General features: G+C 47.4%; 1 protein-coding gene across 1 annotated transcript; it reads right to left on the bottom strand.

Moving 5' to 3' along the window:
* Window positions 1–354: 354 nt before the first annotated feature.
* Window positions 355–16,538, bottom strand: LOC8051700. The gene is made up of 7 exons (XM_002433477.4): window positions 16,408–16,538; window positions 13,936–14,020; window positions 13,691–13,852; window positions 11,810–11,957; window positions 9,359–9,588; window positions 1,667–1,956; window positions 355–932 (listed from the first exon to the last, which is right to left on the bottom strand). The coding sequence occupies exons 1-7, from the start codon at window positions 16,416–16,418 to the stop codon at window positions 650–652; spliced, it is 1,209 nt and encodes a 402-aa protein (XP_002433522.4). The 5' UTR covers window positions 16,419–16,538; the 3' UTR covers window positions 355–649.
* Between the last annotated feature and the right edge of the window lie 1,031 nt (window positions 16,539–17,569).

Below are 17,569 nucleotides of genomic sequence, written 5' to 3'. Positions count from 1 at the left end.
TGCAATCAACTTCGAGCTGAGCGCCAACATCTCGGAGCAGGAGCTTGATCAGCTGCTAGAGGAGGAGGAGGCAGCGGAGGAGGAAGAGGACAAGGTTTACGTGGATAAATTATATTGCGACTAAGTATTTGCGCATTGCAGGGCAATAAAGTAATTCTGAAAAGTTTTCTTGTTCGGATGAAAGTCACACGATCCGTTTACCTCACAAAGGGCTCCTGCTTCGTTCCTGGACAGAAAACGAAGATGCATGGTAAAAACGACCCAACTTGTGCACACTAAGTCATTGTAAAATAGAACAATGAAGCAGACCGCGCTTCTTCCAGCCAACGAGTTGCTATGAAAAGTTGTGTTTGATTCAACAATGGCCAACACAATTACAAACTTTCATCGGTTTACAAGTTTATTCCCGGCTCGGGTGATTCCACAGTGTTTCAAACCTTGTGTTTTTGCCATGCATTGTCTTAACCAAAAGGGGATCTCGCTCACTCTAAAACCTTGAAGTTGTCAAGCTATCTATAAACGCACGGTGGGATAGTGCCTTATGCACTAATGTCTACAGCACGTGAGGAAAAATTCCACGGAAGTCTTCCTGTTACTTCGTAGACCAACAAGACAACATATATATTTGTAGCTCCGGACATTAATCCAATTACTGGTTCAAAGGAAGCATGGGAATTCTTGTACGCGTTGTGCGCAAGCCAGACCGGTTTTTCGCGCGGCCCGCGAACCACTCGGCGGCGAAGACGAGCAAGGCGACTCCGTTGCAAGCCATGAAAAAGTAGAAGGCCGTCCTGATGTCTCTGGGGGACAGCTGCTGGGCCTCATGGGTTAGACTCCTGGAGCTAGAAGTCTCGATGATGCAGCTGCGAAGGCGGGACACTAACTGCTCCTCGCGGTAGAACTGGACGCCGGACTCTATCAGCCACTGCGTCCTGAAACCAAACAAAAAGGAAGACTGAGGCTGGGGAGCAGTTCCGTACGCAATAGCTACATACTTCGTTAGCCGACGCTACGAGTTAACGGGACCCCTCAAGCAGAGTCAGAAGGTGACGTCGCTGGGACCTTTCTGTTTGTAATTGGGTCAGCAATGATAGAACACGTACAGAAACCTCGTAGAGTCGGCTGCGTCTGGATCCAAGGCGAAACGAAGTATAGTTCACCTCCGATCGGCAAAGAAACCAACGTCTTTGTGCATGGGCTTCCCGGCTAAACGTATACAGTGCCGGTAATGCACGGTGCCTCTGAAAGCGTATAGACCCAACACCTCCTCAATGTGCGTGGCGTTTCACTTGCTCGTTGTCCATAAACACATCGGATTATTTTAAAGATCTAATTTTATCAGTACAGCTTCGACCTTTGTTGAAATCTTTCTATTGTTACCCGTGACTGGCTGCGTCCACTTTCTTTAGTTTTCAATAAAGCTGGAAGAGCGTCTTCCAGGTCGGAGTCACCATATTCTGCCATGCAAGCGAATATAGCAGGCGGTGATTCTTCACTTCCCGTGGCTGATAATGAACAGGACCAAGGTCCCGCTTATGTTCATGTTACTACAGAGGAACAACGAGTAGAAGACAGGTGCTATAGACGCTGCGTGAAAAATGTTCGTTGAGAAGATGCTACAGGTCGCCGTATAACAGACAACACCATTGTATCCAGGGCAGTGTACCTTTTGGTCATGGCGACCAGGAAGCGGCTGGGCAGCGTGTCTTTGTTGGAGTACCAGGCGAGCCACATGTGCATGACGGGCTCGCTGCCCACGTGGAAGTGCCTGCCTGGCTTCGAGCAGGCGACTTCGTGCCGGTCCGAGAAGGCCACCTCATTGCTAAGTTGCACCGCCCGGCCTTCCATGATGGCGTCGAAGACGCGCGGCGAGAACAGGTCCCAGTAGGAGGGGATGTAGCCGCCACGACGCAGCATCAGCGAGTGCATGATTTGGTATTCTTCCAGCGTCGACTCCTGCAACAGACAGGGTGTACGATAGAGCCACGAAGAGGAGACATCCACACCATCTTGGAGCCCTCCGGACGGAGTGTAGAGTCGTTGAGCTTTGCCAGATCACCAATTTTTCTTAACTGCACTAAACTTATAGGTGTCTAACTGTATGAAGCTGCCATTAAATACACAGACAAACCTACATGCGTGATAGATTTGTTCTGGGAAAGCTCCAAGATACTTAGTAAAACTAACAGACAATACGACCTTCTCCTCTGATGGAATAAACACAATAATACAATAAATTATGCCCTGTGGGCCGTTGCAACGTTTGATGTCACAAAAGCTGTGAGTGTAACATCTCTACAGTAACTCATCTTTACAATTTAAACTCTTGAATTGTTTACTTCTTTATTGCTTCACTTTGCTGGAACATTTGAGAAATGTTCACTGTGCAAAATGTTTGGTTTTGTGAAATTCGATTTGGGTAGGCTCACCCTTCAGAATAGGTTCATCCTGCAAAATTTTCGTACAAAAGGTCTATAAACACTTACAGCTTATCATTGGAAAACGAACACCGTAATTGCTATCCTTAGGGAGCGAATAATAAAAAATATAGAGATTTAAGGCCATTCTAATCCCTCTGCACCGTTACTTGAGCTGCTGTCCCTCCCTCCTTCCATCCCAATACAAAAGAAAAGCTTTCCAAAATTTAAGTTACACGGTGCCCTGATAATTATTAGTCTGATTCAAGATGGAGTTATCATAACTTCACGAAATCAACGAGACACGCGATGTACGCTCTCCTAAAGAAGTCCGATGACTCATCTAAGATGCTGAATCCACGGGACCACGAGGCAATAGGTGCTTCACGGTGTATAAAGGGATGTTTGTACTCCAACGTAAAGGCAGCGAGCGCCCCAGCGCTCTTGCGCAGTTGGTTGTCTTGATATTCACTTGCAAAATGAGATTGCATTTGCCTAGAGTAGCGTCGCTCAGCTCTGTTCGCTTAGAGTGAAGCCTTATGACGACTTTTTCTGCTTCAGCGCTAATTAATAACTTGCTTGGATGCGAACAGACACCGAGCGACGCCGAGAGACACAAAATCACGACCGTTCCACGCGAGCACGTTGACGTTAAACTGGAGTAAAAATAACACCGAAAGTATAGACACTTCAAGTGGTTCACAGCTGATAATAATAATAATAATAACTATAATAATAATAATAATAATAATATTTATTTCGACTCAGGAGGGTTGAGGTATACCAGAGAGGTAGGAGGCCCGTACCAGTTGGCCTAGTACATCGAAGAAGCAAGTGCTGTAGTACTTGGTGACTATAAACAAAGATGCAGTGCGGTGTGCCGACCACATAGAAACATTATGTGCGGCTAGTGACTATATACAAAGATGCTGGGCGGCTTGGAGACAGATCGCCTCCTCTGGGTCACTGGGGTGGCAGTCGGAGCGCGGGAGAGAACGTCACAGCTGGACAGTGCATGAAAGGAATAATTTCCGATGGCACAAGGTGCGTGCTAGATTATGGGACAGGCGGCCGTTTCGTGTGAGACGGATCTGGGAGCCCAACAGATGGGGGGGCACAGGAAGGATGAAGTAGTATCAAGAGAATCCGGAGGGATTCTGTATCAAGCCGCAAAGAAAGGCTGCCAGCGAACTGCACGGACTAGCTCTGGAGTTCGCATTTCTCTGTAGACACGAGTGGGGCAATGCACCAGGCAGACCACTGCACAGGCGTACATCCCTGGATACTCTGCGTTCTCGCCAAACGAGTTTCCTGGCGACGGAATCAGATTAGAGTAGCACTCAAACTGTAGTCGCATGAGTGCACAACAAACGCAGAGCGTCTGCTCTGGCACCACGTGTAGCACCTTGTGAGAAAGCCAGCATCACAGCCTCCTTTATATTGACAAAGCCAGGCAAATCTCCAAGAGACGCGGCCGCCGTAAGTGAAAAGGTAGAGTGGCAGACAAGAGGCATGTAACGGGCGCCCTGCTGCGGCGAGACGCCGAAACACACTTGTCCCGGGGCGATAAAATGTCCGCTCGTGCTTCTCGTGTTCCTCGGGCTACCGCTTCTTTTCTCGTCGGGTTTGAAAACCATGTTTCGGGTCCTCGCCGCTGCAAAAGCTGTGCGCTGACTACAGGCTCTCAGTAGGGTGCCTACATGTCTGTCTGTCTCAGGGTGAAGACATCCATTGTTGCCCTGAATGCGCCAGCGCGTGACGCTCTCGCGCACTTGGTGCGTGACTTGGGCGGTAAAATGGCGTCTATGCATTAGCCAAAGCTACGCGCTCGTGCTGAGTGACACCGGATTGCGCGCACTTCAAAATGCATAGAAAGAACGATTGGGCGGAAAAATGGCCGAGATGTCACCACTCAAGCAAAAGCGCGCGTGTGTATGAAGGCACTCTAGCTCTCAGAGAAATGCTCTGTGCTACGAGATCATCGCGCTCCAAATTTGCGACCGGGCACACTATGGCTACATCATCGAACTGCCAGGCTTTGTAAGTATAGAGGAGGCTAAGGAATAGCCTCCTGTATACTCACATAGTATAGAGGAGGCTACGAAATACTCATGATGTCCGAACCTATACAGCGCCGCGAGATTTTGCTCCACACCCACAAATCCCGCAATCTGCTGCTCCAAGAAGCATAGGACCAACTTTGTGCCTTGCGTTGAGGGGGTTGTCTATTCATTCCCCCTTTCATGCGGAAGACAATACGTTGGACAAACTGGGCGATGTTTAAATGAACGCCTTCGAGAACACTCCAACAACATTGTAAACGCTAACTCTGGCCACTTGGGGATACACTGTCGGGATTGTGGGTGTGTCGCGCACTTCAACAACAGCACCGTGTTGGGCAAAAGTGTAAACCAATTAACAAGGGAAATCATCGAAGCCGACAATATCATACGACTAGAGGACAAATGTGTTAATACGCCGTCGATAACACTATCACGAAAAGAGATTCATTATTTAGCCGCGAATTAGCCTAAGCGTTAGACAGGAATTTTTACTCTTATGTCGTTTTTTTTTTTTCTATTTGCAAATCGTCAAAAATCTGAAGAAGTAGAAGCCGAAGTAACGAAATACAAAGTTGTTAGTGAGCGCTGTGTGAACGGAGTGTTGTTTGGGTGTGTGAATGCTTGAATGACAGTTTTTTGAGTGCGCTAAACGTCGACAAACATGAACAACCAACTCGCCCAATCTCAAGTTCTCACAGGTTTTATTTCTAGTACATCGGGCCCCTTCAATCTTTTTCCTGTGCAACCAAGCGTCTTAATTACGTGGATCGCCATTTGCATCTGTCAAGCACGGTCGTACGGGTACTGCATCCGGCTACACATGTTACCTCCTGAAGTCAAGAAACTGTTCGGGGGGTTTTGCCCCGTCTATAGGCCATAGAAAAATAATTTGCAAGATTCTCCAGGCAGAATGGCATTCAAGCCAGGCATTACAAGAATTGCCTCTTCATACAAATGAGAGGCAACGGAAATTTCCCCTTTCGTAGACAGCGAGAAATTTCCCTCTTACTGGACCATACTACAGAACATCTCTGGAGACTTACTTTACAGCATCTTCGCATCAACACCCCTAGAAAAGAGAGAGGCTCGTGCAACCCAGTGCACACAATAGCTGCAGTCTTTGTACCAGATTTTGTGCAGCACGTCCTCAGTCTCGGTCCTAAGTTTGCTGTGGAGCCTAAAAATCGCCACCGGAGCTGCTTTTCATTGTGAGACAAGTGTCCAGGCAAGCTCCCGAAGCTGAGATTGATCGTTGCACTTATGAAGGAGTGGACCTACTCCTTCGACATAAACCACCTGTCACACCACTACCTGTAAAGAGAGTAGAGTGGTACCTAAAGGAGCATTCCCTAGCACTCATGCCTGCTGACAAAGAAGGAGGTTTTGTCCTTATGCGCAAAGATACATTCAGCGAAAAGGCAAAAGCAGCAATTGAATCCGTCTTCAACAATCATGACAAGATGGCATTAGGCAAGGTAAAACAAGCCGCAAGGCACTTTTGCCAATCGCTTGACCTCAAAAAACTTTGTTCCCACATTGACCGCAGCAAAACGTTATCCTTACAAGTATTTTTAGTGCGAAAACCCACAAGCCTGACTGCCCCCTAAGAGTCATCGTTTCAGAGCGGGGAACGTGGCAAAAATCAGTTGCCTTATTCCTACAAGATAGACTAAATATTTTAACCGTAGACGACCCCTACCTAATCCGAAGTTCCTTCGAAGTCTTCAACTCCCTAGAAGAACGAAAACACCAAGAGATGCAAGTTTTTTCAATTGACATTAAGGACCTTTACTATGCATTGCCCCAAGACCGTCTCTTAACAAGTATTGAAGACAACATTGGCACCTTTGGCGCTATTGCATTTCAGAATGCCTCAGGCATGCCCCACAATAAGTTTTTGGAATTGCTTAACATCTATTTTAAATCCACCTTTGCTGCCTGGGATGGACACACTTACTTGCAAAAGAGAGGAGTGTGCATAGGTTCGTGCCTTTCACCTGTACTCAGCGACCTATATCTCGCACATATCGATAGGATTCTACAACAGAGGTTAGATGGCACAAAAGTAGTGCGCGTGTTTAGATACGGGGACGATTTTTTAAATTTTTTTAGCCACCGATGAAAACAGTTGTTCAAGCTCGGTGGACAACGTCCTCTCGGCATTTAAAGACTGCATGAGTCCCCTAGAAATCACCCACGAGTTGCCGGTTGAAGGATCCTTAAGATACTGGGATCTCCGACTGGAGGTGCTACCTCACCACGTCTGCTGGTCCTATGAACCCGGGGGTAAAAAACCACTCCTCCCTTTCAACTCCGCGCACTCAAAACTCGTGAAAAGAGGCATAGTGCGGTCATGCCTTAAGAGCTCTATCGCAAAGTCGTGCTCGCATTCCATAGAAAAGAGTTTCGACGGGCAAATTGTAAGACTGAAGTCAGCAGGGTACCCTTTTTTCTTATTGGTTTCAGTGGTCGAAACTCTTCTTAAAGAAATGAAGCCAGAGAACTGTGTCAAACAAACACACAGAGGCAGGACAAGAAGACCAGTGATCGTCCCTTACATCCACAATTTTTCCCACAGCCTCAAGAAAACAGCGAACAGAGTCAATGTGGACATCGTGTTTTCAGCACTCACCAAACTGTCCAGCCTTTGCAAAAACGTCACCACACCCACAAATCCCGCAATCTGCTGCTCCAAGAAGCATAGGACCAACTTTGTGCCTTGCGTTGAGGGGGTTGTCTATTCATTCCCCCTTTCATGTGGAAGACAATACTGACAATACGTTGGACAAACTGGGCGATGTTTAAATGACCGCCTTCGAGAACACTCCAACAACATTGTAAACGCTAACTCTGGCCACTTGGGGATACACTGTCGGGATTGTGGGTAGGGTGCCTGCATGTCTGTCTGTCTCAGGGTGAAGACATCCATTGTTGACCTGAATGTGACAGCGCGTGACGCTCTCGCGCACTCGGTGCTAGACTTGGGCTGTAAAATGGTGTCTATGCATTAGCCAAAGCTACGCGCTCGAGCTGAGTGACACCGTATTGCGTGCAGTTCAAAATGCATAAAAAAACGATTGGGCGGAAAAATGGCTGAGATGTCACCACTCAAGCAAAAGCGCGCGTGTGTATGAAGGCACTCTAATTGTGGGTGTGTCGCGCACTTCAACAACAGCACCGTGTTGGGCAAAAGTGTAAACCAATTAACAAGGGAAATCATCGAAGCCGACAATATCATAGGACTAGAGGACAAATGTGTTAGTACGCCGTCGATAACACTATCACGAAAAGAGATTAATTATTTAGCCGCGAATTAGCCTAAACGTTAGACAGGAATTTTTACTCTTATGTCGTTTTTTTCTATTTGCAAATCGTCAAAAATCTGAAGAAGTAGAAGCCGAAGTAACGAAATACAAAGTTGTTAGTGAGCGCTGTGTGAACGGAGTGTTCTTTGGGTGTGTGAATGCTTGAATGACAGTTTTTTGAGTGCGCTAAACGTCGACAAACAGGTACCAAATACTGCGAACCTGCGGCACATTATCCGTACATTGGCGTCGATTCAGGGGGAGGGGAGGGAGCCCCCCCCCCCCCTCTTTTTTCCCCTACAGACAGTTAAAAATATTAAACAATACGAGGAAAAGGAAAGAAAATCCCCGCACCCCCCCCCCCCCCTTCCCTCTCGCGAGTTCTTCTGACGCCTCTGCCCAATCGCCAGAACGGTGGAGCACGTGAAGATATCGGAGAAGTCCTCCTCGCCTGCCCGGCATATGAATATGAGCGAAATGCCCCCCCCCCCCCCCCCCCCAGTGGTACGCCGTCAGTAGTTTACCTTACATGATTGATTATTTCACTTTTCTTGTGGATCACTGCGGACAGAACAATCCAAGCCATCCTGAAACTTATGAGGGAGACAAGTCTGGCGAACCGAATGTGACAGGATACACCGAACAAAGAACAAAATAAGAGTATATTTTCTATGCCGCCACCTCAAATGTCCTAGTCATAATTCGGACACCTATTAAATATCCATTCTATCTGGAACCACCCTTTTTTCGCATCTCTTGTAGCGACTTGTCCCGTCGTGGAGGACACAATCTTTTCTGGCTTTTTCGCTGTGAACTACAAAGCAAACACTGCAACAGCGTATTCGCCCTGACGTGTGTTTCGAGGTCGAGCCCGCCCGGTGTCGCAACACAGATCAGGTGACCATCAGAACTACACGATGCCCGGAACGCGTATTCGAGCGGTGTGTTTAGTGTTCGGTACCACCCATACATAAAATGTGGTCCCGAAGCGGGCATGAATGACATCACAAAAGCCGGCGTGTCATGTCGGACGTCGCAATCCTGGCGGCTAATGCTAAAAGTCCCTGTAAGAGGTACGAACAAACGCGGGTGCCGCTACCGTCGCAGTGTCCCAACTCCTGGTTGCCGAAGCTTCCGTAAACTGTCACACTGGAGAGCGACCCGCAGCAGGACAGGCGTCTACCACATCCACCATTGATGTTGGGACACCACCAGGATTACGAATTTAAAAGTAGCGCTAAAGACGAGGACAAGTAGAAGACACAGACACGGACAGGCGCTGACTCGCAACTGATATTTAGTGATATTTAGATATTCACTAAATATCAGTTGCGAGTCAGCGCCTGCCGTGTCTGTGTCTTCTACTTGTCCTCGTCTTTAGCGCTACTTTTAAATTCGTAATGTATAACCAACTAGCCCGTCACGTGATCCTTGTACCACCAGGATCGCGGCGCGACAGCACGACACCTGTATGACGTCATCAGGCGGAAACCAGGGGACCACTTGTGTGGACGCAGTCAACGTACCAGTCGGAAACGCGTCCTATAAGCACCATAATCAGGACCGCTCTTACACCGATGCCGCTCTCGATGAAGCCCATCTTGAGCGTGAACGGCGTCATGGGCGGGTCCTCCAGCTCCCGTTGGACCACGTCTCGGACGCTGTTGATCCTGGGCGCGGGAACCTGGACCACCAGGCTGCCCCTGATGGCTCCGGAGAGCAGAGTGCCCAAGAAAAGGCAGCCCAGCGACCAACCCAGAAACACCAGGCGCACGGGGTCGCTGTCCAGGGGCATGCTGGTCGCTGCGAGGGACATTTGCAAACACCCAGAAGTCTCTCGGTGTAAAGTCTCCAACAGTATAAGAAGACCCATTTTGGCAGGCGCCCTGAATTGGATTTGGCCAGGTTCTCACTGTTTACGTTCAGAAAATAACTGAACCATTGCTCGTGCTTTCTTTAAAAAATAGTGCCTCTAGTCATCGTGTGTTTAGCACCGCGGAACAAACGGCCTCGTCGAATGGGTCTCTCATACTGTCGGAGACTGTACACTTCGCCGCGGTGCCCTCGAAATTCCAATCGTCCTTTTTTAATCCGTTTTGTCAGCTTTATATTATCCGTACCATATATGCTATGCGGTCTCAGTGGCAGAAAGGGTGGGCGCCTTGCTGAACACCAGCGCGCGGCTGTGATGTGCCACTGCTATGGTGGCGCTGCTGTCGGCGTACGCGCAGCTGACACTTCACTTCACACAAATATAATTTCTGAGCACGCGCAGTGCTCCCACCCGGTCTGGGCAAATGTGGACTTGTTTGCAAACAGCGTGCCGGTTAAAGAAAGACAAATTATTGCTAGTTTGAATGCATAGTAGTATGCATGCAATATCCGAGGATGTAAAGGGCTGCAGGCCCTTTAGAATGCCAGAGAAGGGCTGCAGGCTGGTGTTATTTTCAGCGTTGGTGCACACGACGTGTGCTTTGCTCGATTTCCGAAGAAACAAGCGCGCGCGTGAAACCTGGGCGGTGGAGATGGCATACGCTTCTTGCCTGAAACACAGCTGAACATCAATTTGCACTCAGTTACACTTTCATCGCCCGATGAACATCTATCCATTACACAAACCCCAGAAACGTACATATACTGTTAGAGCGGTGTAAAATGAGGCACAGCAATAACGTTTCTCGGTTTATAGAGACCGCGCGGAACAGAAAAGGTGCTTGCAGTCGAGAAAGACTGAAAAAAAAAAAAAAAACACTAAAAAACGTGTCTAAAAACAAAAGAAGCGTGGTACAACAAGTAAAATGTGTAAATCAGTGAATATACGCTCTACCGGCGTCTTCCAGTCACGTAACTCCTCTAAACCGTTTAGAGGAGTTACGCGACTTCTGAACTCAACATTTAAAATGTTGACAGAACCACCATGATTCTACCGGGTGAAACAAGGAGACGGTAGGCTCTTTAAATCGACCGGAAAATTCGGTTTCTTAACCTATCGCGCTACGACTTTGTGCAGCGTCGCCCACAGATGGCGCATTTTTTTCGTAAAATTTGCAAAGAGCGAACTTACCCGAGGAAAAAGTAAAGAAAGAAAAAGGCTTAGCTCCTATGGAAACGCAGCGACGCCACCGGTCTGCAATCAACACGACGCCGTTTCGCACGGTAGACAAGAGATGGCGCAAGCGGTCGCGACGCCAACTGCCGCCAACGAACGAGCAGACGACGCCGAGAACCGGCGTTTTTAGCAGACAAGGAACTGCAGTTGCTTGTTGTTACCGCGCCTGTCTTTGTTTCTGCAACTGTCGCCGTTTGCGGAACGCGCGCCGCTTTTGATTGGAAAAGATCGTCTGCTAAAAACGCTGGCTCTCGGCGCCGTATGCTCATTCGTTGGCGGCGTTCGTTGCGCCATCTCTTGTCTGCCGTACAAAACGGCGCCGTGTTGATTGCAGACCGGTGGCGTCGCTGCGTTTCCATAGGAGCTAAGCCTTTTTCTTTCTTTACTTTTTCCTCAGGTAAGTTCGCTCTTTGCAAATTTTACAAAAAAAATGCACCATCTGTGGGCGACGCTGCACAAAGTCGTAGCGCGATAGGTTAAGAAACCGAATTTTCCGGTCGATTTAAAGAGCCTACCGTCTCCTTGTTTCACCCGGTATTATAGACATTGATAGCTTTCTAAGAAGCGCTGGTTGTGGCTTATGATCACGCTTCTTGCTTTCAGATTCCAACTTTGGTGCCCTTACCAGCTAATGCAGCAGTTTTATTCCCGCATAGCAGGTAAGAAAACTGACAGCTTAGATAACACTGAAGGTGATGACAGACTGTTTGATAGAAAGAAAGGGAAGAATGTGTAATTATGTTCCCCCGAGTTCTCCATAAACCATACTCCAAAACCGCTCGTTTGTTCTGTAGCTTATAAAGCAAAGAGAGTTTTCGTATGCATTCATCGCCATAATACGGTTGTTTTCCCTGGATTGTAACATTGTCTCACGGCTGAGAAGATTTATTAAGCATACGCCTACGTCCGGCTTACCATTCATGAGTAGCACTTCGAAATAGGATAAGAACTGCCCCGTGAGAGACAGTCTGGCGCGCTGTTGTTGAGCGCCGCTCTGGTACATGCTGAGAAGCCACGTGACCAGAGTCACTCCAATCCAGGAAAGGAGGATGGACAACCACACCTTCAGGATAAAGAATGTAAGCTGATCAGATGTCCGTTGAAGAAGATGGGATTTATAACGCTTATCTAGTTAAGATTTAAAAGCAAACGGTTCTTGGGCTCCAATACAAAAAAAAAAAAGAAAAAAAAACGCGGTGGCTTTTTATGAGGATAATAAAGCTGATAACCTTGAAGAAAAAAAAAAAACTAACACATATATGGGAGATCGATGCTAAATAAATATCCTAACAAAAACCGCGCTCATGCGAAAAAGATAGCACAATTGATCGCGAATGTTCGAATAAAAATGTTAAAAATATGAAAAAACGACAAAAACATTTTGCTGCTTAAAAAAAAAAAAAGACGTTGAAGTCGAATTTGGGGGATTTAAGTGCAAAACCAATGAAGGAAATCTGGCACATTCCAGTGAAGGAATGAGGATAATTTGACGTGCTACTGAAATCTCGGATACAAGGCGACTTCTCCGCAATACGCCTCCGTCAGATTGCGGACCACGTGGCCGGGATTTGAACCGGAACTTGGGGATTCGTAGGCCGGTCTTTGCTCCAAAGCGTCCAAAGCCACCAAAACCACAATAAAAAAAAAATTCTATTTATAAAATGAGTTAATATTTTACTTAAGAAAAAAAGAAATGAAAAAAAAAACGCCGCTATGTGCTTTTGGGCGATTATTTTCATCACTCTTCATAAAATGGCAATACATTTATTGGGTTTCTTTCCTTTTTATTTTCTTATTGTGAAATAAAATTGCCGAAAAACTACGTATAAGGTTACTTTCTGCGATTCACCATAAAATTGGTGTTTTATAAATGGTAACTTTCGATAGAGGCCAGTCCAAAGCCTTCATGATTAAGTTACATTGCTGCACCTCTGCATAATCGACATTCGCAATTTACTAAAAAAATATTTTGCAGTTGTATTTCAATGAGGCCGTCATACGCAGAATGGACCTTTTCCACATACCGACGGCACCAGGCGGTGGCCGCACAAACTAAAAATCGAGGAAGTGACCTACCTACCTGTGCTACCAATCGATAATGGGAGCTACAGCACGAGTTTCTTCGGTCTCTGAGCTGCGGCGCGTGCCCAACGCGACTTTCAAGAGGGGAAAAAAAAAAAAACACGACCCAAGCGTCGTGTTTTTCTTTCCGTTCACTTTCTTTTTTTTTTTCTTCTTTTTTTTTTTTTGTGTGTGTAACACAATTAAATATATGCTGCAATTAAGTGTTCTACTCGCTGATCCCCAGCCTCCTTCCGAATTTCCTCGATTTCTCGAGCCGACTTCCGCCGCTAGGCATCGGGCGCTCGCGCGTGCGCAGAACGCTTCTAGGAAAAGGTCCATTGTAATCTGAGTCTCGGTGTTCCAGGCACGTCATGCCGTGTCTAGCGTCGCCAAATCCTCTTTTCGTTCCGTTTATATTTTTTTTTTTTTTTTTTTTTTTTTGCGTGTGAGTGGTTGTTTTCGAAGCTTTCGCAGCTGGCGAGGTGTTTTCGAAGCGTCTCGGAGTCCTTTCTTCCGTCCCTTCTCTCTTTTACTTTTTATTCTTTAACAGTTGTGTTCCGTGGCTGACAGAACTCGCGGCGAGGCGTTTGACAGCCGGCCACTCTCTTCGAACGTAGCACGCTACACTTTTTCCGGGCTAAATCGTTGTTAGCTTCAGTAAAAATGCAATTCTGCATTAAAAGGAACTGTGACATTCAAAAGCCCACGTGGTATGGGGATCGGTACTCTTACGTTTGGTTCGAACGTAGTCGAAATGGCGAAGTCATCTTCCACGTACAGGCGCTTCATTCCGCTGACGATGGACACGGGGTCGAACCGGAAGACGGGGACCGAGTGGAAGTCCTTCACCAGGTACTCGTTTACGGGGTACGTGAAGAACGTCATGTCGACTTCCTGCGGCATAAAGGGCATCTTTTAGTGCGTGGCGGTGCGCCACGGACTGTTCTTTCGGCTCCTCCCGCACTGGGCAACCTTACCCCTCTCTGCACCATGCCGAAAATTCCGCGGTAAGTCCCGTTCGGATACCGAGTGCCGTGCTCGTCTCCAAGCACGATGTCGTAACTGCGGGAAGGGGTAGCGATTTCATCGAACGCGATCAATGCCCGGACCTGCACGGCACGGAAGCACCGCCATGAGCGATCTGAATAGACATATATGGACCCCAGTTACACAGGCGGAGTGAACTTTGCGTTTGCTGACTTCGTCCTGGCACGCAATGCACCGCAGACAAAACGCTACGCTCGGTTCTGGCTCATTAAAATGTCACAAAAAAAAACCGAGTTGTGATTAAAATTTAAAACAAAAAAAAATCTAAATTTTTGTTTTTAGCCAAACGTCGCTCTCCCTCCTCCTGCGTCTCCTTGGCACGTCCAGCACGGTTATACCAGTGATCAGTTACACCAAGAACGTTGCCGCTTTTGCATAGGCTTTTACAGCGCTTATCACCCGGTCGAAAAATGCTGATTCGCCGGGCCGTGAGCGAATGCACTGCGTGTCATTTTTTCGTGGGAGAGAACATTTGCGCACGTTCACGTTCAAGAACGCCTTTCACAGTCCAGTATAGACAAGGATGACAGCGGGCAGAAGGCGATTACAGTGAAACCCGTTTAGAACGAACCCACGTGCAGCGAATTATTGTCGATATCGAACTCACAGAAAATTTAAATAAAAATGCATGTAAAAAGTACTTTTTATAACAAACAACATATTGGCTATATTGAACTATTTCCCCCCGGGAAGGCTTCCAGAAACGCGCAAACAATGGTATTCTGCCTGCCCCTCCCCCCTCCATCCCCCCCCCCCCCCCCCAAAAAAAAAAGTATAAAAGGATGAAAATTTCAAAAGATCAAGTTGCGAAAAAATTTGACCGAAGAGAAGCGATTCAGAAGGAGAGAAAGCTAAAAAAACACTGAACGCACGCACAGAAGAAAAAACTTTTCATCTTAAAGCGGTTGCCCACGAAGAGAAGCGATTCAGAAGGGGAGATGAGCTAAACCACCAAGCTCTGCACGTATACAAAAAAAAACACACACACTTTTTAGCGCGTTGTTACAAGGCAGAAGCGAAGAGTTTAGAAAGAAAAACAAGCTCTCGCCTTACAACGAACGCATCGTGGAAGTTCGTTGTAAATGGTTTTTGCTATATCGAACTCTTGTTATATCGAACTGATCGTAGCGTTTCCTGCTGTTCGTTATAAACGGGTTTGACATATTGCCTTCCTCTTGCGAGGCATTACGGAGAAGACTGCGGCACACCCAGTGAACGCCACGTCCCGCGATAAAGAGAGGAAAACGGCACGTGTATCTCACTCTCCCGCGCGCATGCGCGTGTGTTTCGATGTGATGACCGCACCAAGCCTCAATTTGCCCGACTGAGAGGAAATCAAAGCTAACATAAAAGAGCGACGTTTCGTAAGTTTGGTCGACATTTTCCGAGCCTGAACAAACATTTTGACGAGGATTTGCGGAACACAACAAAGAGAACTATAATTCCACACCGTGCCATTCCCAGTATTGACTGAGTAATTGTTTTGTTTCCTTCATCCTTCCACGCGTGGTCTACGCAATCACACCAGATTTGTTCCCTCCGACAACCTCAGGCCCTCCGGGTTATTAATTTAATTTTGAGAATAAACTAAAAATTGGTTATTCTCAAATGTGCTGGTGAGGGCCTAACCAACAAACAAAAAAGTTGTTTTTTTTTTTCGCAAAAATAAACTACGCTTTGCCGAACGCTTATGATCCACACTAATGTAGCCCTAGAGGTCCGCACCAGATGCCAACGTTTCAGCACTAACCCTTATCTTATGAAAAAGGTATAAGTGATTTTCTGGAAATTTCAATGGGAAAATGGCAGCTAATTAGGTTTTGAAATAAGAGAAGCTTCATGGCCCCAGAAACCGAAAACGGGCGAAAATGGACCCCATTTTCACAATTTAAGTTTCAGAAAATCACTTATAGCTCTCGAATAAAAATATCGGTTCGTGCTGAAGCCTTGGCATCTGGTTTCGACCTCTAGCGCTACCTTTGGGCGGAGAATGGGCGTTCGGCGACAAGTTATTTTTGCGGTAAAAAAAAAAAAAAAGGACAGCATTTTTTTTTTTTTTTTTTTACAACCTGTATATCGCAGCTGCGTCTCAGACGGGGGACCCTCGGTATGTTGAGTGACCAATTTTGAGACCAGCAAAACTACTGTGCGTGTTGAGTATACCCTCACTCTGATCACTTACGCGAACAGCCCGCCCGTCAGTTACACCATGTGTTCCGGTAGCTCAAACTTGGAAAAAGGTGAAAGCTCCAGCCCCAGCCAGCCAGAGCGCTGGAGCGAGGCGCCTAATCAGAACGAGCCGTATACGTCTGCGGAGAGCTGTAGCGCAGGTTCGCTCCGTCCGTGTCGGTGCTATTGGCTTATGAAAGACCGCAGCTCTGGTTCTTTCGGAAGTAACTCACCTCACGTTCATCGAGTGAAGCACGGCCGACTGGAAACCGCCGACGATGCCCGTCTGTTCCAGGCGTCCGTCAACTTCGAAGTAGTTGTTGTAAGGGGGCGACTTGGGACGTGGGTGAGAAGACAGTTAGATCTTTGCCGTACAGATAACCTGCAGCCCCCCCCCCCCTTCCCAAACGTCTCTGTGTAGACGTTTGGTGCACGGTGGAAGATTAAAGTGGTATCTGAACAAGGACAGATAAGGGGCCAAAATTTCACTCGAGTTTCGCGCATCTCCCGGCTGGGGCACTGTCGGTTTAGGGCCCCCGGACAGGCCAAGTCGCGCGGTTATAAAAAAACATGCACGCGAATAAGGACGGTTCCTCGAGCTCCTAGTCATGTTCTGTACCTCACGGCGTGTGCCAGAAATGCGAACGAACCTTCGAGACACGTGCTCCACGTACGTTTTACGGCGAGGCGGCGCCGTTCAGACGCCTTTTCTTCCACCGTGGTTCGGGGGAAGGGGCGGAAATCCCTCCCACTACCGTCCCCCATCTCCCGAACACTTCGACGTCATTGCACCGTGCTGGCGGTCATTCCCCCCTGTTCTTGCCGAAAAAGAAAATAAATGGTGGGCAATGTTTGCTTGAGAGGACGCACTCAACAGCGAAGCCACCATAATGTGATGATGTTAGCGCAACCACACAATAATAACGACGGGCATCTCGAAGGACTTTGGATGAAAGGCTGAGAGAAAATCCTGGCCGCCCTGAACTGGCTTCTCGCGCCGTCATCAAACTTTTCTGTTCTGGGGTGTCGGCAGTTCTGTCGGAAGTGTTCGAGAAACGGCTTATTTCGGATATCTATCAATCAGGTTCAGCAAATGAGGCAACCCAAAAGACAATTCAGATAAAATATATCTAAGTCAAACTAATGCAGAACAAATATTTCAAATAGCAATTGATACGGTTGATTGGCCATCCGTGTGTGTTGCGGGGGAGCACATACATTTATTTTTAAAGTGTAGAGAAATTCGAAGAACATGAAAGGGAATGCGTAGACGGATACGTTGAGTGCGCTTCTCCTCCGACAGAGTCATGCAGCAGGCAAGCAACCCCCACAGGGCGAAATCGGAGAAGCGAAAGCTAACCGCTCATTCACACTGAAAGCGGATCCGCGTTCGCA

This window comes from Ixodes scapularis, unplaced genomic scaffold (assembly GCF_016920785.2).
Source record: "Ixodes scapularis isolate PalLabHiFi unplaced genomic scaffold, ASM1692078v2 PGA_scaffold5__190_contigs__length_132052651, whole genome shotgun sequence".
In the NCBI taxonomy this organism is placed as follows: Eukaryota; Metazoa; Arthropoda; class Arachnida; order Ixodida; family Ixodidae; genus Ixodes; species Ixodes scapularis.
Note: the sequence above shows the minus strand (reverse complement) of the source record. Positions and strands in the feature narration are given on the sequence as shown.